Source organism: Betta splendens, chromosome 13, assembly GCF_900634795.4.
Source record: "Betta splendens chromosome 13, fBetSpl5.4, whole genome shotgun sequence".
Classification (NCBI taxonomy): Eukaryota; Metazoa; Chordata; class Actinopteri; order Anabantiformes; family Osphronemidae; genus Betta; species Betta splendens.
Window position 1 is genome coordinate 8,446,134 of NC_040893.2, and position 26,032 is coordinate 8,472,165.

At 49.4% G+C, this 26,032-nt stretch overlaps 1 protein-coding gene across 9 annotated transcripts in view; it reads right to left on the minus strand.

The window, feature by feature from the left end:
* dock10 (dedicator of cytokinesis 10) overlaps positions 1-26,032 on the minus strand; it is a 37,243-nt gene that overhangs the window by 4,630 nt on the left and 6,581 nt on the right. The window contains exons 1-45 of one of the 9 annotated variants that reach the window (XM_029170809.3): positions 20,983-21,546; positions 17,039-17,158; positions 15,320-15,409; positions 14,499-14,581; positions 13,195-13,267; positions 12,805-12,945; positions 12,462-12,596; positions 12,134-12,329; positions 11,266-11,351; positions 10,988-11,071; positions 10,719-10,877; positions 10,392-10,640; positions 10,185-10,307; positions 9,651-9,733; positions 9,437-9,559; positions 9,283-9,362; positions 9,014-9,201; positions 8,865-8,930; positions 8,692-8,784; positions 8,467-8,590; positions 8,238-8,359; positions 8,012-8,095; positions 7,611-7,703; positions 7,318-7,436; positions 7,132-7,201; positions 6,364-6,477; positions 6,172-6,243; positions 5,936-6,082; positions 5,708-5,791; positions 5,530-5,626; positions 5,360-5,392; positions 5,043-5,221; positions 4,762-4,878; positions 4,532-4,643; positions 4,306-4,427; positions 4,113-4,227; positions 3,958-4,024; positions 3,734-3,781; positions 1,870-1,971; positions 1,310-1,422; positions 1,120-1,235; positions 844-981; positions 583-765; positions 389-499; positions 87-302 (exon numbers count right to left, since the gene is read on the minus strand). In XM_029170809.3, the coding sequence (XP_029026642.1) occupies positions 87-302; positions 389-499; positions 583-765; positions 844-981; positions 1,120-1,235; positions 1,310-1,422; positions 1,870-1,971; positions 3,734-3,781; positions 3,958-4,024; positions 4,113-4,227; positions 4,306-4,427; positions 4,532-4,643; positions 4,762-4,878; positions 5,043-5,221; positions 5,360-5,392; positions 5,530-5,626; positions 5,708-5,791; positions 5,936-6,082; positions 6,172-6,243; positions 6,364-6,477; positions 7,132-7,201; positions 7,318-7,436; positions 7,611-7,703; positions 8,012-8,095; positions 8,238-8,359; positions 8,467-8,590; positions 8,692-8,784; positions 8,865-8,930; positions 9,014-9,201; positions 9,283-9,362; positions 9,437-9,559; positions 9,651-9,733; positions 10,185-10,307; positions 10,392-10,640; positions 10,719-10,877; positions 10,988-11,071; positions 11,266-11,351; positions 12,134-12,329; positions 12,462-12,596; positions 12,805-12,945; positions 13,195-13,267; positions 14,499-14,581; positions 15,320-15,409; positions 17,039-17,158; positions 20,983-21,141 (5,229 nt within the window). In that variant the 5' untranslated portion in view covers positions 21,142-21,546. Of the gene's footprint in view, positions 1-86; positions 303-388; positions 500-582; positions 766-843; positions 982-1,119; positions 1,236-1,309; positions 1,423-1,869; positions 1,972-3,733; positions 3,782-3,957; positions 4,025-4,112; positions 4,228-4,305; positions 4,428-4,531; positions 4,644-4,761; positions 4,879-5,042; positions 5,222-5,359; positions 5,393-5,529; positions 5,627-5,707; positions 5,792-5,935; positions 6,083-6,171; positions 6,244-6,363; positions 6,478-7,131; positions 7,202-7,317; positions 7,437-7,610; positions 7,704-8,011; positions 8,096-8,237; positions 8,360-8,466; positions 8,591-8,691; positions 8,785-8,864; positions 8,931-9,013; positions 9,202-9,282; positions 9,363-9,436; positions 9,560-9,650; positions 9,734-10,184; positions 10,308-10,391; positions 10,641-10,718; positions 10,878-10,987; positions 11,072-11,265; positions 11,352-12,133; positions 12,330-12,461; positions 12,597-12,804; positions 12,946-13,194; positions 13,268-14,498; positions 14,582-15,319; positions 15,410-17,038; positions 17,159-18,066; positions 18,662-20,982; positions 21,547-26,032 lie in introns of those variants that run through there. The other 8 variants (XM_029170800.3, XM_055513970.1, XM_055513973.1 and 5 more) reach the window with 8 other exon arrangements.

Here is a 26,032-nt window from a genome sequence, read left to right on the forward strand (position 1 = left end):
CTGAGGGAACGCACAGAGCGGCAGTTTTAAACTCAGGTTAAGGCCTCGGCTTGGAACCACGCGTGCGGGGCAGCATTAGAAGTCACCTCTGAGAGGTCGCCGTTGCGGACGTGGACCTTGGCCATGCTCTCCAGCCATGTGCGCCTCAGCTCCGGCGTGCTGGCGTAGGAATTGGCCAGGCTGTACTGCAGGTCCACCAGCATCTCCGGATCCTTCTCGTGCTCCTTCATCTGGGCCGTGGCCATCAGAACGGTCCTGATCCGCTTGGTCAGGTCCTTCACCTCTGCCGGGAACGGCGTGCTCTGTGGCAAACAGGCCAAAACAACAAATAAGCCCAGTATCTGTAAACGCTGCGGCACTGAAATTCCCTAAAAGAAACCCGCTGTACCTTAAGTGGCGCATCTCCGTTGGCAAAGTTGTTGATGATAGCCAGGGACTGCTGAAAGCGGGAGCCCCCGATGCCGGCATCTGCTATCAGCTGGCTCACTGCTTTGATAATCTGGTGTGAGAGGAGGCGGAGGCCATGAGAACAAAGTCCCGGTGAAATCACAGCTATTTTTGTACCGCGTCAGTCGCACTGACCTGCAGGTGTGAGCGGACTATACACTTGCCCTTGGTGAACTCAAAGTTCTTCCTCATGAAGAAATAGAGCAGGGCCGCCGCCTCCGTCTGCGTGGAGCTGGATCGGTGGTTGCAGCACTTGAGCATCTCGTAGCACAGGCAGCCGCACAGGTCGGCCTTGCCCTGGAAAAATGCACTGGGGAACTGGAGACGAAGAGGAAACCGCGTGAGAAAACGCGCCGCAACATCCACCGGCACGTGCCGCGCTTTGCCGTACGGGACCTTTTGCACAAAGAGCCTGAGCGCGGCGAAGACGTGCCGCAGGGTCGCGGTGGACTGGCTGATCTGGAAGAAGAGCAGGTAGGTGTCCAGCACCTTCTTCATTAAAGCATTCTGCCCGTCATCCTGCAGCAACAGCTTCTGTGATCAGGGAGAGAAGGACAAAAGGCTGGAGCACATAGAATCCTCCCATCCACCAGGGGGCAGTAGAGTACAGACAAAGTGACTAAAATGAGCCTAGATTTGTCATCTAACTACAAATACCAACAAACCACCGACCTTGTGATTGTTAACAAAGAGCTCCAGCACGTCCAGCACCGTGAGGGCCACCTCGGTGGACAGGTTGGCCTCGATGTCCGTGGGGCTCAGCGTGTCGCCCTCCTGAATGGCTCCATCTGCAGACAGACTCGGGTGTGAATACCGCAGCGGACGCCGCTGGCTTCACGACGACCGTGTGTGCGTGGGTCACCTGTTTCCATCATGTGCAGCAGCTTGGGGTTGGTCAGGGCGTTCTTCCCCCTGATGATGGGCATGGTCTGAGAGCGAGCGTGCCGATGGCCCTCGCCTCCAGACGATGCGATCCTGCAGGCAGAGGCAGGCGTCAGTCACAGAGCTCACGTCTCTTCTTATTTAATGCAAACCATGTAAAAGACTGTGTATTAGTGGACACTCTAAACCTCTGACAAGGTGGAGATTGGGGATTTTTAGTGTGCCGAGTAATAAAAATGGCATCCATGTCCCACAGGACTTGCTGTTATTGAGTCTATTAACATATGATAGTGCAGACACAAACTGCCAAATCACACAAAGCACTGCACATATGAGGGGATACATGCTGACAGTTACAGTCTATAAAATGGAAACACAGTGGTCACACAGGAACAATGAATATACACATGGGGGAAAATGCATTTATCAGAAATAAAGTGTTCACATTACTGTTGGTTGGACTTAGTCTTACAATCTGGAGGTCGACCAGCACATCAGCATCGTTAAGAAGACTCTGTCTGTCTGTTAGAGGGTGATTACCATTGTGGAAGGATGCTTAAGGTGTGGGTGGGGTTGTTAGAGGCCTTCAGGGTGCCATTGGCCTGGGTGGACTGGGCCAGCTTTACTGCCGCTGCTAGCTTCCTGTTCACAAGCCAGCATTAGTTAGTTGAGTTAAGACCAACATCGTTTGCGTGTGTGTCATCACCATCATTATTAACTGTGTGTTGCATGCTGCAGGCCTGCAATCAGTAAAATCTGTAGAAATGTTGCTTTGCAGTACAGCACTGTTTTTTATGGTGGTGGGGGGGTCACGCTGTATACGAGCGGAGCAACATGAAATGCAGGAAGCGTACAGACTTCCCAGTTTGACCTTGTGATGAGAGTGGGAGGAAACAAAACGATCAAACAGCTCATAGAGGGGCGGTCAGACAGACAGGAGGGTTAGTGGCACAGCAGCGTCAGTGGTTTTAGTCTGGCGTTAGGACAATATTGTGTAAATGAAGCTGGAGGTCAGCACTAATGTAGCACAGAACAGTATTGATGTGATGGAGGTGAACGTCAGACGAGCGCAAGCGTGATGTTCTGCACATGTCGCTTAAACAAAGCTGAGGTAAGGAAGAGCAAACAGCAAGCAGAGGGTAAGGGGGGGGGGGGGGAGCATCTCATGGTTACTGGATGCAGCAGAACATCAATAAACGTGCAATGACGCTGACAGTCCATTAGCAGCAGCAGCAGCATCATGCAGAGGGGGGGGGGGGTGCATGCACGGCGGCTGAGACTACAACAGCAAGGTCGGACATGGAGAAAACATCACAACTGACTGGTTCCTCTATCACGCCGTGTGCTGTATGCGCGTGTCTGTGCAAGAGACGACATAAAAGTTTAATCCACATTCTTTGTGCTGTTTTGTTCTATGAATAAACTATTTTTCAGGTGACCATTAGTAACAATACAATAATAAAAACTAATCCCCCCCTATTGAAATCATTACAGTGGATTTTCCATTAGAGCGGTCAGTGTCTTTAGGGGATTTTAGGTTCCCCTTCACAAGAACTACATTGTTGTCTGGTGGTCTGGTTAACCCTCTGTCGTCCTGGATCCACACTGCTGCTTCCATTCATCGCTTCTGAACCTCAACAGGAGGCTGCAGTGACTCAGGCAGGCATCAAAGCAGGACTCACACACCACTGTGACTCCCCTGTGGCCTGGGATTGCTGTCGAATGCTAAGTAGCCGGCCGCCCCAGACGGGCGCGACAACGCTCCAGAGCTCCGGCCCGGCTTCCAGCTATCTGCGCCCCGTGAATGCCTGTGCGCGCAGTAACGCGGCCTTTCGCTGGCTTAAAAGGGAAAAACGAGCTAATTTAATTAGCATCCAGAAGCTGGAGCGACTGCTCTCGCGCACAAACACACGGTAACGACCCCCGCCCTGTGCTTGGCCAAATACTACACTACAGCATCCAGCAGAGATCCTCTCTCCGCAGCGACATCCAGGAGTTTCACCTCCCCCCTCCTCCTTTTCTTCCGTCCCTTCCTCCTTCCCCTCGCAGAGCTCATCCCCGATCGTGCACACGCATACAGAACACATATTAGTGTTTCTGCCTGACTGTGCCTGAGCCAGTCGCCCGTGTGTGTTTGCACATGTGCGCTTGTGTGTGAATGACTGTATGAATTATTTATCAGTAGGTGTGTTTGTCTGTGTGTGTGTGTGTGTGTGTGTGTGTGTGTGTGTGTGTGTGGGGGGGGGGGGGTGGGGGGGGGGGTGGGGGGGGGGGGGGTGGGGGGGGGGGGGGGGGGGGGGGGGGGGGGGGGGGGGGGTTGGAGGGGTTACAACCTGCGGCCGGCGTGCTTATGTTGAGTTAATAAGCTGTTGCCATATCGGCAGCATTATGATAGAGCACTCACCTCGCTATGTGGCGCTTTCCAAGGAAGCGGAAATGCTGCAGACACAGTCTGTGGAAAATCCAAATGCATCAGTGGTTTTAGTCAAAAGCTAAATGGAATCACTCCGGTCTGAATGTTGCCACCGGCAGGAGAGAGCACATTTACTGTGCTGTTCACAGGAGACGGAGCTCTCCACAGAACAGTGGCACAGTAATCCTCCGCATTTAGGAAAAAGAATCACTCACTCCAGGATGTTGAAGAAGTCTGAAATCTCCTGGTGAATGGCCCGATGCCAGTAGGACACCAGCACATCTGGAACAGGCAACGAGAGACAAGACTCTTTTTTATTTAGTCTATATCATACACAATTGTGTTCAATTCAATCGTGTGCATTTCTCACCCTCAGATATGGTTTTCATGATGTGCAGGAAGCACATGAGCAGACTGCGCGTCTCCGCTTGGTCCAGCTTGTCACAGCGAGAGCCGTAGCCGATCAGCGACTGAGGGCGAGCAAACTGACCACAGGCATCCGGATATGAATACAGAGCAAACTGAAAGCATGAGGGGCAAAAGGTGTCTGTGACGTCCCTCACCTTCTCACACCCGTCCATCTTCTCGCTGTTCCTGTCACTGTTGCTAGGGTTGGAGTCCACACTGATCAGAGATCCCCGAGAGTCGGCCTGGTTGCCCGTGGCGATGGCCAAGGACGAGAAGACTGGAGGCGGGGAGGAAGACGAGCGTCAAAATACTCATTCACAGTTTATATTCACATTTACATTCACTGCAGAAAGACAGCTGCACACACACACACGCTGATACCTGTGATAGAGTTCAGTACTTCTTTGGAAAACGAGGCATCCACTGAGTTGCCATGGCGAGTAACAGTAACCCCTCCAGCACCACCACTTACACTGATATCATCTCGGGAGCCCTGAATGAAGAAGGATGTTCATTGTATCTGTTCATTATATGAACATATTAATAACAATGTGCAAAAAAGTACAATTTTCTATTCTATTCACAATTCGATTTTTCATCTTGACTCTTACTTGGTCACTTGAGGGGATGTACATGGGGAAGAGGTCCCTGAGGAAGAATCGAGGCATGTTGTCCAATATCAGGCCGTACAGGGGCAGGTAAAGAGACGCAATCCTCGCCTGCTTGTCCTGGAATTAGTCCATAACATCAGATTATTTTAAAATATCAGACATTGTGAAGAAATATTAAGAAGGATGCCCACAAACACATCCAACAGAAACCCAAACAGAAAATAGCCACGTGGGATGATCTTCCACTGCGGCCATTTGTTTTCCGGCCCCTAAACGTCTACCTTGGTGGCGTAGCGTGCGTCCAGAGAATGTTTGGCCATCAGAGTCTTCAGCGTGGCCAGCGCCAGGTGTCTCAGGTCCTGCTCGTCCTGCAGCGCCAGCCCCAGCTCCCGAAGCAGCAGGCCCGTCAGGAAGTGCTTCCTGCAGAACTCCCCGGTCAGATTGTACTCAGGCACGGACACTGAAGGGAGAAAAAAAAGATTAATTGAATAATGTGTAAACAAAAATCAGTTTCTCATGAATGTCATTCTCATTGTGTGGCTGTACAGTAATGGACGCACTGTAAAACATACAACGAAGAATGAGTGCACATATTTACCATGGGTGCTTTGTGGCTCTGGTGATGCATGGTCTGACAAGGACAAACAGTGAACAGGATGGAGAGAGAGAGAGAGATCGGGGGACGGGAGTTATCAGACAAATGAGGGTGAAGGGAGCTACGTGATGTATGAGCGATCACACTGACACTGGCCTCGAGCGCGCTCCTACCTGCAATACGAGCGGACGGCAAGGGCAGGCTGAGGGGAATGTAGTGCTCGTGGTTACACACCTCCCTCAGGAATTCAAATTTCAGCTCACACAACACCTAGAATACAAAAAAAAAGGATGTGTTGCAGAGGGTACGGAGGGAGCTTCAGATCAGACTGTGCAGCACGTTTGGTTTCACCTTGCTGTCAGTGGCGGTGATCATGTTTATGTAGTTGCTGATGAGTTTGAATGTGAAGCCTCGGTCCATCAGCGTGAAGCAACGCTGCAGAGGGAGGAAGAGAACATCAGCTTGATCGTCACAGTAAGAGACAGATCATTCTGCAATCAATATGAAATAACTGGACATGATCATCATTTTGATTTGCCAGCACCAGTTACAGGCGCTCAGACTGCATTTTTCTCCCACCTTGACAAACGCGGCCACGGCCAAGTTGGCGCTGCGCGTCTCCTCGGCCATGTCTTTGTATTTCCAGAAAATGTGCTCAGACACCGTCTCCACCAGGGTCTCCACGCGGCTCAGGTAGGATGTGTGGAAACGCTGAGGTCTGGAAAGCTGTAGAAACAAGGAGATTAAAGAGGAGAACTAAACCACGAACAAACATTAAATGTGATATTTTATAAAACGAGAGACGCCAGTCTTACCTTTACCTTGTCGGAGTCAACCAGATGTTGGGCCATGGACTTGACAATCAGGTCGAAGAAGAACCACGAGAACTGTGAGCAGAAGAGTTGAAGCAAGTTAATGGTAACCCGTCCTCGTACAAACATGAAGAGGCGCGTGCTGTGCTACTGGTGCGTTTAAGAGCACGGAGGCAGAGAAGATGGAACACTAGCCTTCAGGACGTTCCTCACTGCAGCCTGCTCGTTGCTCTTCAGGTCAAAGGTCATCCCCTTGGCCAGCTCCTCGTGGACTGTCCTGAAGCCGTGGGCCTCTGACTTGAACACATACTAAACACAGGGAGAAGCATGATCATTCTGAGGAAGTAGAGATTTATGAGTGGCCGAATGCTGATTTCAATGGAAAACGTCAGATTTTATGGAAAATGTCAGACATTAGGACAAACAATCATTTTATCCATGATGCAGTAACGAGAGAGCTGCTTCCTCTCTTCAGCAGTTTGAAGTGGGCACGGCGACCATCAAACAGCATGCCAATCTGTTACTATGGCAACGCCCGTTCCATTAGCGCCGTTGGTCCTCTCCTCCTGCCTCCCACCATTTGTCTCTGCCGCTGCCTCCTCAAGTGCTGCGGCCAACGCGAAGCAGATCTGTCCAGATGCACTTTTTGCTAATTCCCTCACTGATTTTTTCACCCCAAACAGGCCTTGTGTTTTTGATCAGGCATGCTGATGTCTTCCAATAACCTTCAATTCAATCGGCCTCTCTTCTACCTAAATTGGCATTTGCACAGTGCGCTGTACAGTACATGCGGCTGCTGGCTAAAATACACATACTGTATACATTAAATTATAATTTAACCCAAGTACTCTGTAGTTGCTGTGCAGTTTTTCCCTTTTTTCAGGGAAACAACAGCTTTCCATTTGTTTCTTACTGTGCAGTCAAACACCCTTTATTTGGGGATTTAAGCAAACGTCCTTTTACCTTGATGTAGGAGTGCAGGTAGTGAGTCAGGTTTTCGTCATTGCACTTTGAAACAATGTGGAACAGCACTCTGCAGACACAGACCACAAACGAGGCCTTTATTACACACAGACCTGTTTTTTATTTGATCTACAACGTGAATTTCTCAGTTTTAGTTGTTATGGTCGAGGTAGTACCACTGTTTACCTGGTGGTGGCAGTAGTGACCTCATCATTGTCGTTCTGCGTCAGAACCTTGAACAGCTGGTTAAAGAGCACAGGCAGGAACTGGATAATCACTGGGATCCTCTCCATGCTGAGGAGACCCTGGAGGTGGGTGAGGTGGAGGCGATTGAGAGTGAGAAGGGTGGAAATAACAAAAAACATACAGGGGGCAGAGAAGAATGTTTCATTTGGCATGGCGGTGCACTGATTACTCATGGAGCAGAGTCTTATTAGCAACAGATGAATGTAGAAGGGATATAACGACTTTTCCCTGACCTTTAGGCAGTTGAGGAAGTTGGAGGTAGGAGCTGCGGAGAGGTCCAGCTCTCTTTTCTGGCACTGCTGAAAGAATCGGTTCAGGTGGGGATCCTGGCACCGAGACAACCAGACAAAATGTGCACTTAGCATCTGCGATAATCATTGGGGAGTAGATTTCTTTTACCTCAGACTAGTCCTTAAACTTAAACAAAAGACTGTAAATGTTTTAATGTCAAATGGAATTTTGTGTAACAAAACCTAAAAGCAATTTAAAATCCATTTTAGAGTCTCCAACAGAATCAAAATGAATGTCTGTCTGAGGGAGGGAGTTAATACGGAGCTTAGACATTCAGAGGATGTTTTCACTCATCTGTTTCAGTTTTAGTTTATCTGATTAAACAGGATCATTGTCATCGTACCTGGGTGTATACAGTGGATTCGACATTGGTGGACACTTTGAAAATGGCTTTTCCGCCATCAACCCATTTCACATCTGCCCCATTCTGTAAACGGAGAAGGTGGAAAGTTGCAGATAAATATCATTATAAAAATATCACATGCTGAAATACTTGATTCCTTTTTCTTGGCATCCAGTATTTGGAATATTAGAATCCATCTTCGCGTCCATCTTTGCTCCTTTCCCACCTTTGTGTTGCTCGCCTCCTTGATGGCCAGGTATCCAGGTGGGAGGTTACAGGAGACGGAGATGTTGAACTCCTGAGATGACAGGCGACCTTCTTTGAGCAGAGGCAGCCAAGCATAGCCCACTGAAAAGACCCAAAACATCCATATTTACACCAGAATACTGATGAATGGGTACTGGAACATAACTACAGAGTCCAGTAGTGAAGTGTTCAACTAAACTCAGTCTGACCTGGCGTCTCCAGGGTCTCTTTCCTCTTAGAGTTAGTTTTTGCATTGATGTCACAGGTGACGTGGTAAAAGGAGAAGAGGAGGTGGTGCTTTTCATGCAGTTGGGTCGGAAGCTCGATCTTCACCTGGACACAAAGTCGCATGTAATGGATTAAACCAGAGAAAGCGAAGGTGCTTCGGTCAAATATTTCCCTGTGTTGAATCATGACAGCCAACGCGTCCTTACCTCATCGTAGAAATCGGGGTTCTGAGAGTGATGGAGGACTATGGAGCAGGCTGCTGTGGTGAAGACTGGTCCTCCTGGCTTCCCATAGATGCACTGAAGAAAAACGAAAAAGTTGCAGCCACTTCCTCTTCACACGGGGAACTCAAAAGGAGTCTTAATTGTGTTTTTTTCACCTTTAACGGTTTGGCGACTTCTTCGTCGGAGCTGCGGAACTCTACATAGACGGCGAGGTTACGAGCCTGTGAAGGAGAGAAGCGTTGCATGCTCAGTGTCGAGCCTTTTGGCAAAAGCGGAGAGAGGCGTGAAAATGCTGGTCCTGGACCTTGGCGAAGCTCTTCTGGCTGTCGTACTTCAGGTGTCTGGGGTAGACGTAGATGTGGTTCCTGTAGACGCGGTGCGGCTGGGTGAACTTGGTGGCGTCCTGGACGAACTCCTCCACCTCCACCGTGGGCTGGTGCTGGCTCAGCTCCTCAAAGGGCTTCACGGGCACGTAGGATGACGTCACGGAGTCTAGGAGCGCAAACACGGCCGAGTGAGTGAGACGGGATGAAGTGAATGGAAAAGGGGGGGCGGAGAAGAACGCGGGCTTACTAGGATGCTCCATCGGTACATAGTCAACTGCAATGTCCAGCGTCCCGGGGATAGTCTGCAGCTTGCTCGTCTTCTCAGCCCTGAAAACAGCACAGGTATAAGAAAAAGCTGCTGTGGTTGAGCAGGCGACCCACTTTAGCACAGACTCTCCTACCTCCTGTACTCAGACACCAGCTTAATCAGGTCCTCTGTGGAAATCTTGTTGCTCTCTTGTTTGAAGAGGGGAGAAAAGCGAGACTCTCGATCCAAAGCTCCATGGTTGTCCTTAAAAAGTGGCCTACGGCCGATGGAGGGATACACACCATGATGATCGGGTATAAAGATTTAAGCGAATGGTTGAATAAAGGTGTAGGAGCGCCGGCACTGACCTGACGGACCAGGCGAACGGCATTCTGTATTTCCCCAGTTTATTACAGAACTGTTTGTTGGACTTCAGAATCTTCTGAACAGTCTGCAACACATGTGGATAAAGATCAACCAGGGCGGAATAGGTATCAAGGAATGCACGGTGACCAGACTTAAATGCTTTTTAAAGGTAGTAAAAAGCTAAATGCTGTTTAACACAGTGACTCTGGCAGCAGGTGGAACGTCTGCTCCCTCACTTAGCCTTTTCAAGCAAGGTTCATGGAACGCTGCCAGTGGGGAAGCCGGGATATGTCTTGGATAGGACCTTGGAAAAACATTTTTTAACTATACGGTCCAACTTTAATTCAGTGATGAAGATAAAATCTGACCGGGGAAGAAAACCATTGTGTAAATGTTACAAACTCAGCTCTTTAACTTGAGTAGGTCAATCCAGTTCTCTTGGAATGATGCCCTAATAGCAAGAGACATTTTCCAGCTTGTTCCATGAGAAGCTTTAACTGCTTCAAAACTGAGAAAAAAAATCGACTTTCTCTGACCTTGCTGGAGTCTGTGTTCTTGATATAAGGCTCAGTCCCACAAGCGATATTCCCCATCAGCACCTTTTCCACTCTTGCCACCATCACTATGTCTGTGTGGGGGTTGGTCACTGAGAAGATGGCCTGCGTGGACAGAATTGTACATGTCACGGTGCAGAGCAGCACGCGGGGAGTCCAATGTGCAGAGTGGGAGCAATGCGCTGGTACCTGCTTGGGAAAGCAGAGCCACTGCTCCAGATCGGCGCTGAGGTAGCAGTCGCCGGGCTTCTTCTCAGCAGGAGAGCAGAGGCCGTTCTCCAGAGCCCCGGCCCCGGCCCCCGGGCAGCCCGTCCCGTTGGCGGAGCCGCCGAGCATCTGACGCACCGCTTCGTGGTTGAGGTCTACGTGGAAATCTGCAGAAACCTTCCTCCCTTCGCGAACGTCCAGCAGGGCGAGCGTCACGAAGAAGGGTTCGATCTAGTGGAGCAGAGCGAGCTCATTCAAAAGACTAGGAAACCGCTATTTCAGCATCTATATGAATGGTCCACTCCTCACGTTAGTGACGGGCCCCGTTTCACTCTCGCTGATGCAGCCCTGCAGCATGAAGTTGAGTGATCGACAGTTTATCATGAACCTCCTGCCCAGCTTCTCCTCGAACGGACGCACTGCTGAGTTTTCACTTGACGAATGTTCAGCGCGTGGGCTCCTCAGAACCTGTGATCAGTGAAACATATTCTGTGACTTCACCTCTTACAGATAAAACTGCATAAAATTGTAATAAGATAAATATAATTAAAACAAATGCGGCCAGTGTCTCTACTCACAGGAGTGTCTGGGTCGAGAGAGAAGAGATTGAGCCGCTCCTCTCTCCTGGCAGCACGTATTCCCTCATCTGTCTCTGAGATGTACTATGACAGGAACAATGGAAAATAAACCGAACGAAGCAGTCAGAGAAACATAGATGGGCTGCATGATATTAGCTGCAGACTAAGTAAATGTAGAGACTTGTTTAAACTTAGTTCCCAACATGTTCTATGGTTTCAAGGTAAAAACTGTGGAGTTTTATTTCCTATCAAAGCCAGACGAGGCCGGTGTAACCAACCTTTGCTAGCTCTGGGTTGATGCCATTCTCTGTAGCGCTCTCATTTTCCTGCAAGCAGCCATCGTTCAGCGACAGGTCGAACACATCTGGAGACAGAACAAACACAATCAGCGCCGCCGAGGACGGACGACTGCCGTCACCGACCGGATGCCAACGTTTGCCCAAGGAGTCCATTTTCCCCATAGGCTAAAGCCCGTATAGTATCATCTAAAATAGGTTCAGCAATATTAAATACACGCCAACTAGAGTCAGCACATACATTATATATCCATGTCAGAATAAAATATGACTCACTGGATTGTATTTATGGGTAACAGGTCAGGGAGGCTAATGCTGAGATCATGCCTGCAGCAGTTCTTCCCAAAGGCCAGCTGAATAAAATGCCCTATAATAGGCTTGCATGCAGAGGCTAGCAGAGCACGTAGCCATGACAACAGAGTCCATCGCGTCACGGGGCCAGTTTTCATTCTTAGGGCAGTGTGTTACAGTAGGTTGGAGCTTCGGTCCCATGTCTAGCCTCTCTCTCTGATTTTATGGACTGGATTTCCATATAAAGGTTTAATAATAAGGTATGATGGATTGGACTGGGTGGAGTCCCTGCTCGGTGTCAGGACTCATTTCCTGACAACGATGTTATGGCCTGAACTTCAACCCAGGAAAAATCCCCCATAAATGTGAGACCGGGAGGAAAAGGTTAACGTTCTGCTGAGACTAAGCATAAAATCCTCAATCTTCTAAGGGCAAAATGATTTATACATATGCTGTAATTACTGTACGCTGAAACTTCTCTCCACACCACTGCTCTGCTTCATACCTGATTTAACGACGTATTTTTAGATATTTGAGGTAGGTTTGGCGTAATCCTTACTAATCTCACCCTGCCGGTGATCGGTGAGGTCGAGGCTCTTCCGGTCCGGAGCGGGCCCATCGTGGGGACTGATCTGTAGGATGCGGGTCAGAGTGCTAATCCACTCCTCCATGTCCTGCTCACTCTCTGCGGCCAGCACAAAGTAGGTAACCTCGTTCATCTTCAGCTCGAAGGCGTGTTTCTTCAGTCGGTTATTCTTTAGGGAGGAAAAGGAAAGGATGGACGGGATTTAATGCGATTACCAAAAGAGCAAGAAACAGAAGTGTTCTTTTAATAACAATGCACTGATTCAAGCATATTACAGTAGAAAGTGTAGTTTGATGCCCACCTGCACCACGCCAGTGCACGAGTCCAGGAAGATGCATCCTTTGGGCTCCTTAGAAATCTTTTCATCTTTGTAGAAGTTCATGATGTAGGAGTTGTCGGTCAGTTGCGTGAGCTGGAAATATCTCCTCTTAAACGACTAAAGCCAGAATTAAGATATTAGTACTTAGTAATTTCAAAAGTGAGTCATACAAATACACTGTGGCTAAATTCAAGCTAACAGTCCTGAGAGAGTGTGAAAGTGTGAGAGTGTGTGTGTTTGTGTGTGTGTGTGTGTGTGTGTGTGTGTGTGTGTGTGTGTGTGTGTGTGTGTGTGTGTGTGTGTGTGTGTGTGTGCGCGCTCCTACCCGCACAGTAATGCTGTTGTTGACGGTGCTGTTAAAGTTTCCTTTGTATAACCAGCCTGATCGAAACACACCGTTCCCCCCTCCGCCCCCACCACCGCCTCCTCCTCCTCCCCCTTTGGATGAGGACAGGGATGTGGTGTCCTGTAAAGACCGGTCATTAATGCATTAGGCTTCTATCAATTGACCCGACACACAGGCGCAGATGACCATAGACGAAACATCACATCTGAGGATGGACTGCACTCGTATAAACGCTGCACTGCAGACTGTCAGAGTATATTTTAACTGACTTATTGCTGCGATAAACTAATTGATGCATCAAACTCAATGCGTCCGGCATGTAATGCATCCACTCGACAACGCATTTGTCTGAAGATGGTTATTACCGACCTCATCCTTGTCCACATCCTCGTAATCAATCTCAAAGGAGTGGGACGGCAGCTTCTCTGCTTTGTACAGCTTCCTGTGAAGGGTTTAGCAAAGAAGACGGGGGTATTCAGAAAATATGGATTCATCATAATAAAATATATGGACAGATGGAGAGGGAAAATGATTTGAGGAATTCACTTGGCCGCATCTATCTGGCCGCTGCAAAGACCCTGCCTGGCTGAGCTCTGTGCCCTATCATCCCCTGTCAAGAGTCAACAATAGTGGGTCCTCCCTCCATCCCGCTCCACTGGTTTCACGGCCCGACCCGTCTTTGTGTCTGAGCCTTGAATTAAAATGCTTTTGTGCGTGTGCTACGGGCTGTAGACGGCCGGGCAGCGGTCTGCAGAGGCTCCGACTGGAAACGCCCTGTGTTAAAAGTCACGGTCGTTAAAAGCTGTGAAAACGTAACTAAAGGTGACGACGTTCATACCTGATTTAACGACATGAATGCGCGGATAAAGATAATGCTCTGACAACCACAAGCGTCCCCCACGTGTTCTACAAGTACAAACACTGCATGACGGACATGTACGTGTAGTGCAGGACTTATGAGCCATTATGAGCAGATCAGTTCCCACATGGAGAAGAAAAGGCTGAACATTATGTAACGGCATTTCAACTATTGTGCTCTAATGTCATGTGAACCGAGTGGAAGCATACAGTGGCAGCCCCAGGGACGAGCAGGGACATTCCTGTGGTGGAGAGCAGAGTGCTGGGCTGCTACGGGTCGGCCTCCGCTTAAGCTTTAAGGCAGCGACAGGCTCATTCAGACGAAGGCCAGACAAATTAACAGCCAGCAGAAAACACAGGACACTTGTCGCTGGACTTTAAACCTGCACACTTACAGCAGTAAAGCAGGAAAATGTCACAACAAATTCTTCAGTTTGAATTTGAAACAACAGCGGGTGTCTGTTTACTTTCACTACGATGTTTGAGGCCTGACTGACTGCTCAAACGTTCAATGTCAAATTCTGAAGGCTAAAAAAGGGATGTTTTTTTCAGCATCCTACAGAGATGATACAGAATGAAACCGATCAATGAGCTATTCCATTCCAACGTCAACAAACAGAAGACACCCGTTTGGCCTTGCTGGTGTTGAGCTACTGTAAGACATAAGTGATCGAGCCGCTAGCTGACATTGATGCTGGGATGGAGGAGCCCAGTACTCCCACTAACCCTTCACGTCATTAACAGGTTTCCACAGTGAAACGGTTGGGGTTGTACATGGTTCTGTACAGAGTGAGTGTCAGGGGGCGGTTCGGTACCTGGGCAGCAGGCGATAGTCTCCAGCGTACTCATCATACTTGAACTGGAGCACGTTCAGCTCGGAGTTGTAATACTTGCAAGCCTGGAGAGTAGGACGGAGATTCAATTAAAACGGCATTCAGTTTCAACTTTTCCTTTCCGGGCGTCAGCACCCAACGACAAAAGCTGCGCTGCGGCGAAAGCACAGCCAGACACCAGCTTCCCAGAGGCAAAGCTCTGCAGGATGGGACTTATTATTACATTATTTGAATTAGAGAAGGAAGTGAATCAAGAGTCTGTCTCCAAGGTAGTGTAAATAAAAACATCTTCTATTTTTATTTATTACTTGTTTGTCTCTAGGGTATCAGTAACCTCATATGAACTGTGCTGCACATTTGAACACTAGTTTTACATCCTCATTTCTGTCTGTCCGATTCTCCAAGATCTTGACGTTTGACCAACAGTAACAAACAAAAGATATGATCAATCAGACAGGGCAAGAGACGCACACACAGCGTTTCAGATATGCATTCTGTCACAGCGAGCTGTAACAGCGGCGTCTGGGCAGTTTCCGCCTCCTCTGAGGTTAAGACTGTGGCTGGAACATGTGAAATGAGGCCTGATGGGCCTCGCAGAGACACTTGGACAAGGGCTGACGCACAGGGACCTGCCGCAGGAGCTGGTTCATCTCAGTCTATCTATTTTAGAAGCAGTCTTGTCTTTATACCATCTAAAGAGCAGTCAACCTCAACCAACCGAAACTTCTTTCACTCCAAACCACAAAGATTCTGTTACTTCCTACACATGAGAATAGACACACACAGGCGCACGCGGCGCTCACCTGTCTGACCAGCAGACATTCAGCCTGTAGCTCCGCCCCCTCTGGAACCGTCGACTTGAGGGTCCGTCTCTCCTGAGGCACCATTGACACCTGAAGACATAGAAGGATCAATAAAGGCTGATGAGACCATGACCACATTCACAACATGAAATTAAACCTTTGAGGGGAAAAGAGCAGCAGTGTTGCTATAGTGACACATTCCAAATTTACCAGGATGCTCACTAGCTATTGTTTGGGCTTTAGATGTAATCAATGCACCAGGATTTAGGAAACATCTGACATCTGGGCCAATATTCAACCAAAATGGTTTAAAGCAGTATAACCCAGTTTGTACACGCTCAACAGATCGATAATAAATGAGAATCTTCATTATAAAATGAAGAAGCATTTACCAACATGCATTTGTTTGTTTTACTATTTGGCTTTAGCGAATACCTTGTTCTTACTTTGACATTTATACCTGTGGGCCCATGTCACATGTTCAGAGGCCATGGTTTTCAACAGCAGCAAAACATCAGCTGGCAAATTACTCTGTCAAGAGTTGTTCAGTAAATGTTGAAGGGGCTCAGTGACATGTTTTATGGTTCGGCCTGTGCCTTCACTGACCCGCTGTCCTTCTGTCCTGTGGCAGGATCTGATGACAACCGTCATGTTTTGTGGCATAGGTCATTTTACATTGCTAGAACACAATGGGACGGTGGAATGGACTGATTAGTTCTGTAACTACTGATCAAATGTGATAATGGATGGAAGAGACGATCGTTCCGTTCATTCAGCAAAGAATGTAAACGTCAATAAACAGTTGTGTGCATGTGCAAAGGCTTTGATTTATACAAGCACTGATCTCACTAACCAACTGCCAGTGGTCTCGGTGAATGGCCTTTGTGCATCAGCGATGCTTCGTCAAGCCTTTTTCATTTACTATTATGGAAACTGACTGTAGGCTGGAGAGACAACACAAATCACGGATTGTCTCAGAGCCAGGCGGAGCTGGGAACCGGCACAGAGCTACGACCCGAGGGCCCACAACCAAATTAAACCAAGCAGCCAATTAGGTCATTTTAATGTGCGGTTGATCTGTGTCTGCATGCTGGAACACATTAGCGCTGTAATGAAGGTACTGATGTTGGAGGGGCTGAAAGGAGATGAGGCTAATAAAGTGTGTGTACAGTAAACGTGTCATGGAAACCAATGGTGGATAACAAACACTTGTGTCTTTAAATATACTGTAATTAACCCTAATTAAAGTTTTTTAATTGTGTTAAGTCCTATTAATACAAATATGTCCCCAAAAACTGATAAACTGTGTCTGAAACAGCTGAGCATCAGACACCTGCAACTCTGAGGATGAACCGGTCCAGACTATGAGAGACTGGAAAAAAAGGTTACAATCACCTACTTTTCAGAAAATCAGACATTTTAAGGGATTGTGTTGAGAGACGTCAGAGCTGCACTGGGTTTTTCTAGAGACTCATAATGAGTGTCTGATCCAGAGGTCCTTCACTTTGCTCCTTCAGCTCTTCACAGGACACCAACAAAACAAAAGGCAAAAACCGGCCAGAAGCTTTAAAAGCTGGTGACCTGCGGGTCAGGGGGAATCCATCAGAGCAAACCTTTCTGTAGATGCCTGACTGGAAATTCCCCTGAAGATTCACATGTGATACATCCTTATCACTGAACCAGCAACCGCAAAAACTACACAAACACACGAAGACTTACGGAGAAATCATTGTCGGGGAAGAGGAGCAGGTCTTTGAGGGAGTCGTCCTTAAACTCGTCGCCCAGTTCAGAGATAACAGTCTCATAGTCGAGAGGGTCGATCACTTTCGGCTTCTCCTGCTGTAAAAACAGAGAGACATTTGAGTGTATTTCAGCCTGTTTGCTTACTCATTTCCTAATGCAATATAATATAATACAAGTCAGTCCATCTCATCCATGCATTTATTTCATGCTGAACACATGAATCATGTTAATACACATAACGCCTAGTTATAATGTTGTGGTGGAGGCTATAACTAGCGTGTGGCCCACACAGAGATGTTATAAACCATCACCATATAGTCTTTACATGATCACAGATACCAGTGACGGCCTGGAGGCCTGGAAACCGTTGAAGTCTCTTAGTCATAGCGTGTGTGATCTAACCATGCTGGAAAAGAGCTCTGACCATGACATTTCCGATGACTGCCATGACATAATAGCGATAGAGGAAGTAGCTCCACAGTTGATGTGAACAAGCAGCGACGGAGCAGAACCAGCGGCGACGCGTGCGCCGGATCAGGCTGTGGTTGTGACGGCGGAAGACGTGACTCTGGCCTGGTTCACACGCAGCCGTGGACGAGCAGCACCACAGTCAGAGCCGGGGCTCCAAGTACAGAACCGAGGGAACAAGCCCACGACGCGGCAAACCCTCAGCCTCATTGGCCTCCAGGCCCATTAAACAGTTCCTTTACATGTCTGTTATCACAGCTGGTCAAATGTCACAGCCTGAGGTGTTTATTGACGTCCACCCGTGGGCAACGGCCTCCGTCAGAACCAGCGCTGTGGCTTCGGTTCCGTTAGGCGCCTAATACGCCCATTATCACACGGTGTTCATCTTCCTGTCTGAAACTGGCTCAGCAAACAAATGTTACACACACAAGGAAATGAAGGACCTAAACAAATAAGCAACCATTCACGATAAGCAGCGTCGCGGCCTAAAACGCATCGTGAGAGGCATTAGAAACAGAAAGGAATCCAATACGTACAATGCTCAGCCGGTTGAAGTCGGATCGCACCCGTTTGCTCTTTATTTTCTTCCTGAAGGTGATTTTGCTCCTGAAGCTCATCGCCGGCTGAATGAGGCGCACGAGTCGCGGTGCTACACAAACGTTGTATTAATAAAAAAAAGGCTCGCACGCCTCACATTTTAGGCATGTGCTCTCACCCGAAGCAGAAGCAACACTGAGTGAGGTTATGAGTTAGTGTCAGCACACGTGGATGTGGAGGAAGTTGATGTGTTATGACCAACACACACACCACACACGCGTACGTGCACACGCGCACACACTGACGTGTGACAAAATCCCCGGCGAAGAGAAACCAAACAGCCGGCGCTGCAGTTTTCATACATCACTCGAACCGTTGATGTCGTTCGCTCGCAGACACAATAACGGACAACTCCCCTCCGCTTTACAGTTACACACTATCACGCACCCGCACGCCCACAGTCAAACTCTCAGCATCTTATCTCCTGCCGTCCAAACGTATCAGTGGCGCAGGCACACAAACACGCACAACAGGAACCAGCAAACTACAGACTTCCTGTTCTCAACCCAATGGCCCCACGAGAGAATCTCTGGAAGCCAGTGGATAAATAAAGAGACTTCATAAAAGTATTCACCGACGCACGCCAATGTGGAAATGAATTAGCATGTGATATGTGAATTTGTGTCTACCTATGTCTGTGTGAACACTTCCCCAGATAAAACCCCATAGCAGAACAGAGACCGCTGAAAGAGGAAGGGCCTTCTGATGATGCGACAGACTGGAGAAGATGCTGCTCAGACGCTCCGTCGGGGGTCAACGCGGCTGCTTACGAAGCCAAGCAGGAACCCGTCATCTGCTTTTCCTGATTGCAAATAGGTCTTTGAAGTTTCACACGTGAATCGGTGAATCCTAATTATGCAGCAACATGCACCGGCTCGGCCTCCAGTCGTCCTCCTTTCCTCCCTGCATCCTTCCTGTGTTCTGCACCAGCTGCCTCCATCCCTCCCGTCATCAAACATCCCAGGCCGCTTTGATTCCCTCGCTCCCACCTCCCCGCTCTCTTGTTCCAACCCTAATAAATATCTCTTTTAACATCCGCGCTCCAGGTCCTCTCGCCCCCCCTGCTGAGTGGGCGTCGATGTTGGTAAACTACAGCTGTGAGCCCGAAGCAAACAGAGCACCCGACCGGCGGCTCTCCTCCAACGTCACGACGAGGACGGGGAGATGAAATGAGGAGGGGGTGGAATGTGGAAATAAATAAATGAGTCCAGGCTGAGAAGTGATAAAGATAAAGACAGACAGAGATCAGTGGGTTCAGGCTGGACTGTGTCATTCGCAAGCAAATGTGCTTGACGAGAAGGGAGTGCGACAAAAACAGCGGGAGAGACAGAAAAGGGCTGTTGGGAAAAAAAAGAAAAGGGTGGAGATTGATAGGAACTAAGTGAGAGAGAGACAGAACACCCCAAGCCATCTGCTTCACATCACACACTGTAGATGCAACACGAGGTCTGGGAGGAGAGAGGACGACGCCAGGTCTGACACGAGGAGGTCCACATTTGAACTGCGTCCCTTTGAAACCACTTTCAGTCGTCATTGTGACACGTCTGGAGCCGAGTGGATGATCAGATGTCGGTCGGAGGAGACTTAAAGAGCAACAACGACAGACTCTCTGATGGTATCACTTGTTTAACCATCTTTAACCAAAGCCTCTCCGCCACTTCTCACTTCATTTCTCTCAGAGTCATTTCTTGTTCTACCGTGTGCTTTTGCCAAAAAAACAACCTGACTCAACTTGTCTTCATGAGGTCGTGATGCAACAGTTTGTAACAAACCAGTGCGTTGTCCACACATCTGTGCCATAAAGCGTGGCGCCGACACCTGACTGTCTAGTCAGAGAACCTTTCCACAAATGCATGAGAGAGAAAGGTCCTTTACATGTAAACGATTGGGTGAAAACTTTTCCACTAGATCAGCAAAACACAGTGTGCACTAGTTTCAGGCACTGTTTGGCCTGAATAGATCAGCTGATGTACAGGCTAACAGGATTATTACAACTGTACTGTGCTGCAGAGACCAGAAAAGGGGCACCAGCAGAGACGGGAGCTTAATGGGGGGGGGGGGGGGGGGGGGGGGGGGGGGGGGGGGGGGGGGGGGGGGGGGTTGTGTTGTGGGTTGGGTGTGTTGTTGGTGTTTTTTTTTTTTTGTTGGTTTTTTTTTTTTTTTTGTTTTTTTTTTTTTTTTTGTGTTTTTTTTTTTTTTTTTTTTTTGGGTGGTGGGTGGTTTTGGGCTGTAAATTTCCCACCCTGCTCCTACATTTTTTCCACTGGGTTAAAAGGAACCAGCGTCTTTCAGGGAAAGAGAAAAATCTGGCAAACATTATTAGATACAAATACCGAACAGATGGCTCCGTCCCGGATGAAAAGTCACTTAGTATGAGGAACACACGTGTACTGAACGTCATTCACTCATGTCTCCACCCTGTCACTCATTCATTCCTTCATTCAGACGCACATGCCTGTGACTTTCCTTCACTCATCTTACTCATAATTTGGCTGGATGAGCTGTTTTTATTGCGTCCTCTTTGGGCCCCATAGAGAAAAAGCTGTTTTTTTCCCCCACAGAAACTAGATTCTGCATGTCTGACGACCCCCCCCCCACCACCACCACCACCACACTCTCCATTTCCTCTCTGCCTCTCAGCAGTGGAGAGAAACAACAAGGCCCCAACTGAAAACGCATCATTCTCAGAAGCAGGGAGGCGGCGAAGACCCGAGAAAGTGGAGCAATGAAAGTCCAAACGTGCAGAAAAGAAAGAAAAAGAAACATATGGATCCATGACAGAAATATACACACATATGCGCAATGCAGACACATGCACTGGAGGAGGTGGCTGGAGGTGCAGCAGTGCTCGTTACCATTACTAGGACGGTCAAAGGTGAGGTCGTGGCGGTGTAGCCCTCCAGAGTGGGTGTGGCCGCGTCCAGCGACATCTGGTCCTGACGCGAGCACATGTGACCGCAGTCGGCCCCGCCCACCGAGCGCAGCAGCAGCACCACGCTGGCCGAGCAACCCATAACCCACTGCTGTGGACCCGTGCGGCGGCGACAGCTTCACCCGACTTCAGCGTCCGTCTCGAGTGCAACCGTCTCCCCAACCGGGCCCGGCCCGCCCCCCCGGTGCAGCCAGCGACCCTGTGCTGTGTTCAAGTCCAGCGGGAGAAGCGAGGTTCCATCCCGCCCTCTCTTCAGCCCCTGCTCTGCAAGCTCTCGCTGCCTTCGCTGCTCTGCTCCAGCCTCCAGCTCTTAGTGTTGCTGTTGCTGGGCTCAGACACTGGCAGCCTTACATCTCTCTCTCTCTTCCTCCACACACACACACACATGCACACACACACTGACTACAACAGTGGATGGTTCAGCCCAGCCCAGCACCCCTAACAAATCACAGCCTGCAGTAGCTGTCAGCTGACCAGAACCAGCTGCTATGCACACACACAATAAGGTTCTGATTTTCATTTAGCGCCACTCTCCTTCTCCATTTCCCAATCACAGCAGACCTTTCAAGTCCAAGTTCTGCTGGCCGTGTTCGTGCATCTGCGGTTTGTGCGCAGAAGAAAGGAGCTGGAGGACAGACATGCTCCGCTGCACTCAGGCTAATTTGGCCAAATCAACTGTTGCTTTGCCGGGAGCGAAGAGCGGGGGCTGCGGTGCGTGTTTTTTGTGCATGGTGCATATGTTTGCGGCAGTAAATTCTAATTAATGCTCCAGAGTGGAGGCTGGCGGAGTGCTGCGAGGCTCCAGGGAGAGCGCCGGGGAGCGGCCATTAACGGAGAGTGGATGAAAAGTGTCGATTTAACCTGTGAAGCTCCTCCGGTTCTGGCCGGGCAGATGCTGTGGACGAGCGTCGGGCCGCCGGCTTGGCTCAAACGTTCCATGACATCAGTTTGACGTCCACGAAAGCCGGCGACACTTTGGCCGCTCCAGTTTTCCCTCGTTTCATAACATCGGGTCCCGGACCGCTCCACATTCGCCGTGTGTGGCTCGAGTGGTGGAAAAATGTGTGGTGGCGATTTGAAACGCTACCCATTACAAACTCCCCCCTTTGTTTTCCCTGCCAGCTGTGCCTGTTAAAGCCAAAGGCTGAAAAACATTGGATGGGAGAAACAAACGGACAGAATTCTACCCGTGTCTTGTTAGTGAGGAGGAATTCTGCCTGGTTTAGAGGGAGAGGGAAACCAGCAACTAAGACACTTGGTTATTCATCTTCTTTGGGCTTTATAGTCTCAGAAAGCCACAGGAAGTGGGAATAACAAACATTGATACAATCTAAGTCTAAAAATATGAGAGGTGTTATAGAGATAAAGGTTATGAGTCACTGGAATGAAAACAACCAGTTAACGACAGCATCTATTACAGGATTATCTGATATCATACCCTCATGGATGCATCTTTAAAGGCCGGGAGCAGATCTATTATTAAGTGACTTATACAGTAATATATGGGGACATGGGGCAGGAGGTAGCCATGGCGATGCTGCCAGGTCGTGATTAATGTCATCAGTGACCATGTCAGGGTCCCGCCCCACACCCACACGAACGCATCATTAGAGCGCTTTACGTCGCTAAATATAAACAGCATGACTCACACGGGCGCCAGCGTGCATGCGAAATTGCGAGGTTCAGCTCACAGTTACGTCGCCCCGGCGAGGGATGACAGTGATGATGTGAAACATGACCCCCCCATGCTCCTACAGTACAAAGCTCCGCTCCATGACAAAGGCTCTCCATTGCCGCGTGCTTGATGCAGCAGCACACGCCACAGAGACGGGCTTTGTGCACAATGCTGCTGCCATGCAACGTGCCCACACACACACGCCCCCAAGTCGCCCGCACGTCCCCACATCACTGCGCTCTACCAGCCTCATCGCTGCATTTCTACCACACTGATCACTGGTAGAACACACCGCAGCGCTTGCAGAGCCACTGCAAAAGGCTGATGGACAATACGCTGCAGTGCAGTGGGTCATTAAATGCACCTCAGCTCCTTCATCGCTGAAGAGACAGAGACAGGCGGACTTTTCTTGGGAGGGAGACAGAAAGCTGACACACAGTGGATGGAGATGTGTGACGTGGCAGGAGAGGCGACACGGCTGCGTTATGTTATGAGGCACATGTGCACAGTCAGCAACTCAGCCATCAGCTCTGCTTGTACGAGGCTGAAGCTCTCAGAATCCGGGTCACTCTCAGCCATATGTTTATCACTGAGGCCGCCTCGTACCTCTCCTTCACCTCGGTACATGATGACATCACCGGGGCGCGCGGGGCAGCGTGCCGCCATCCTTTGTGGAGTTAATGCCTTCCAGCTGCGCTCTCTCTCTCTCTCCTGCCTCTGCTCAGACAAAGCGGCAGTGAGGCGCGCCGGCTCTGCAAGCGCCCGATGCACGCGTGTGAAGGCTGCATATGCAGATCGTTTATTTAAACCGAGTACAAACACGAGCGCTGCAGCTTCAGATACCGCCGCCAACTAGGTCAAGCAGAAACCACAGTCCGCGGACGCCACTGCACGCTGCTTTGTAAGCAGTTAACTCCGCTATAGTTAGCTTCCCGGTGGGGGGTGGAGGCTGACTCATGGCCGCGGCGTTTGATGTGGTGCGCTGCTCCGCTAAGTTTACTCTCCCGTTCCCATGGCGACCGCAACAGGAAGGACACCGTCACTCAAGGGTGCCGGGTTCTCGGCAGAATGCGCCTCGACCCCTGGCATTCGCGGAGCAGCCGGGGGGGGCGCGGGGTCAGCGGTTCTCAGAGCGCCGCACGTATGCAGCGAGAGCCTGCGACGGGAGGAGAGGGTTTCACACGACTCTGGAGCCGGACAAAAAGCCAAGAAGGGAGGATTAAATACTGCGAGCGCTCCAATGTGAAGTTCCCAGCACTTACAGTAAGACTGCATTGACTGAAACCAAGACTGCATTGATTCTAGAGATGCCAGTTTTCATCCAAAACTATCATTCTCAGTAAAACCTCAGGCTGTGGTTGCAACACCTCAGCACCTCCAGCTCCTGCACAAACAGGAAGACGGGCTGCGTGTAAACTGCAGCTAAAATGAGCTCCTTAAAGAAACAACACAACAAGGTGCTCGGCCGACAGCTGCGTGACAATAAATGGCAAAAACTTGCAAAAAAATTGATCAGAGGTTGAAATTCTCGTGTTCACAAGTTTTCAGGTCAGATCCACAGAAACAGTTCTCCCTTTGCTCTCAGCAAAAGCATTCAATAGAAGCTTTATTCAATCACATTCAATCGTTGCATCTTTGGTGCAACAAGAGCAGAGCGTGAGCCTGAACAGTTAATGTCTTAGAAAAAAGCAGGAGGAAAGCATGAGTTTGGACCCGGAGCACAGTGCCAATGCCACCTAGTGCCCAGAGCCCATCACAGCAGCCTGTGCTGCTGAGGGCAGCACGTCCCCACATCTGTGCACCGCTGCCTTCACGTAACCACCTCCAGGAGGCGCTCTGTGACAGAGATGCTATCTGCTCCTCTGGCAGCCGCTTTGTTTAGAAAAGGAAGCTATTAAAATATCTTTAAGCGAGAACTAAAGTCCTGAGGCAGGAGGACGGCTGGGGGAGGGAGTTAAAGAGGGCATATGAGGTGGAGCATGGGGGGGGGGGGGCGTTAGTGAGGAGCATTTGTCGGGAAGAAGGGAAGCTTGTTAAGAAATTCCATTCATTTTCCCTTGGACTCGCCTCCTTCCGTCACCTCACCTTTTATCCTACTGTACGGCACCGTACACACATCAAAGGTGACAAACGTAGATACACAACAGGAAGACTGGATCTGCGGCTTTTAAACACACAACCTAGACTGTAGCTGAAAAGACAATCAGCTTATGAGGTCAAGTAGAGGTAAGGAATCTGCAGGAGGGCGACTGGACACAGATAAAGCTATTGTTTATCTTTTAATCATGTAAAATATACCAGTATATTTAAATACATAATAATTTACAGGTGTGATACTGCTTTCAAATTCAATACTCCATCTGAAATGAGAAAAGACTGTATTATACCTCGCTGTGCTTTTCCATTATTTTAGGCTTACGCAACAGTCGAGGTGCTGCTCGTTAAGTTCCTTGAGCCACATTAACGTGGAGCTTGGATCTAATGCGGCTCCTACACCTGTTTCGTTTTAACATTCCCCGGAGAGCGGCCTGCACCAGGAAAATAAGGCTGTCGACGGTGAACGCGGCGCAGAGCCACACAGGCGGTCGCATTCATTCGCTCTCCGTATCTCCCCCCCCACGGTCCCGTCTGGCTCCTCGGCAGCCAGGCATCACGGCTGAGGTCACCGCCTCCTCACACACGCCGCAGTCAACCTTTGTGTTAATGCCCATCTTTGTGCAAACACACAAAGTCGTGCAGCCAACACCGCGGGGTGCCCTCGCACTACGGTGTGACTCAGCGCTGGCACGTCGCTACCGACGGGTTAAATGCTCATCAGCTGATCAGGGGGGGGGGGCAATTAAAGATACAGTAATCAGAGCAGAGGACAGTCAGAAACGGGCCCTTCACTGGTTGGAGACAAACCATGGCCCGGATTGATCCATTCCTCGAAACCTGACATCACTTAGAGGAGTAACAAAGACCAGTCGTGTACAGTAGGCATGAATCATCCCCCAGACACTGGGCTGTCTCTGTGTGAGCCCATCTGGCCCATTAACGCTGGTGGGCCGGTCCCGTCTCCAGCTTCTGACAGGACGCCTGGCTCTGCAGGACCCGAAGCAGCTCCTACGTAAGACTGTGATTTACTGCACATTAATTCAGCCCGGTGGCACCTCAGATGGACACCGTCCGCTTCACTCCAGGCTGATCGGTGCAAAGTAAGCCATGGGACGTTACGCCGACCCCCCACCGCCATGAACAATCCCACTTGAATGTGCAGCGTGTAATAAATCATTCAGCCACGGCGCCTACGTGCGAC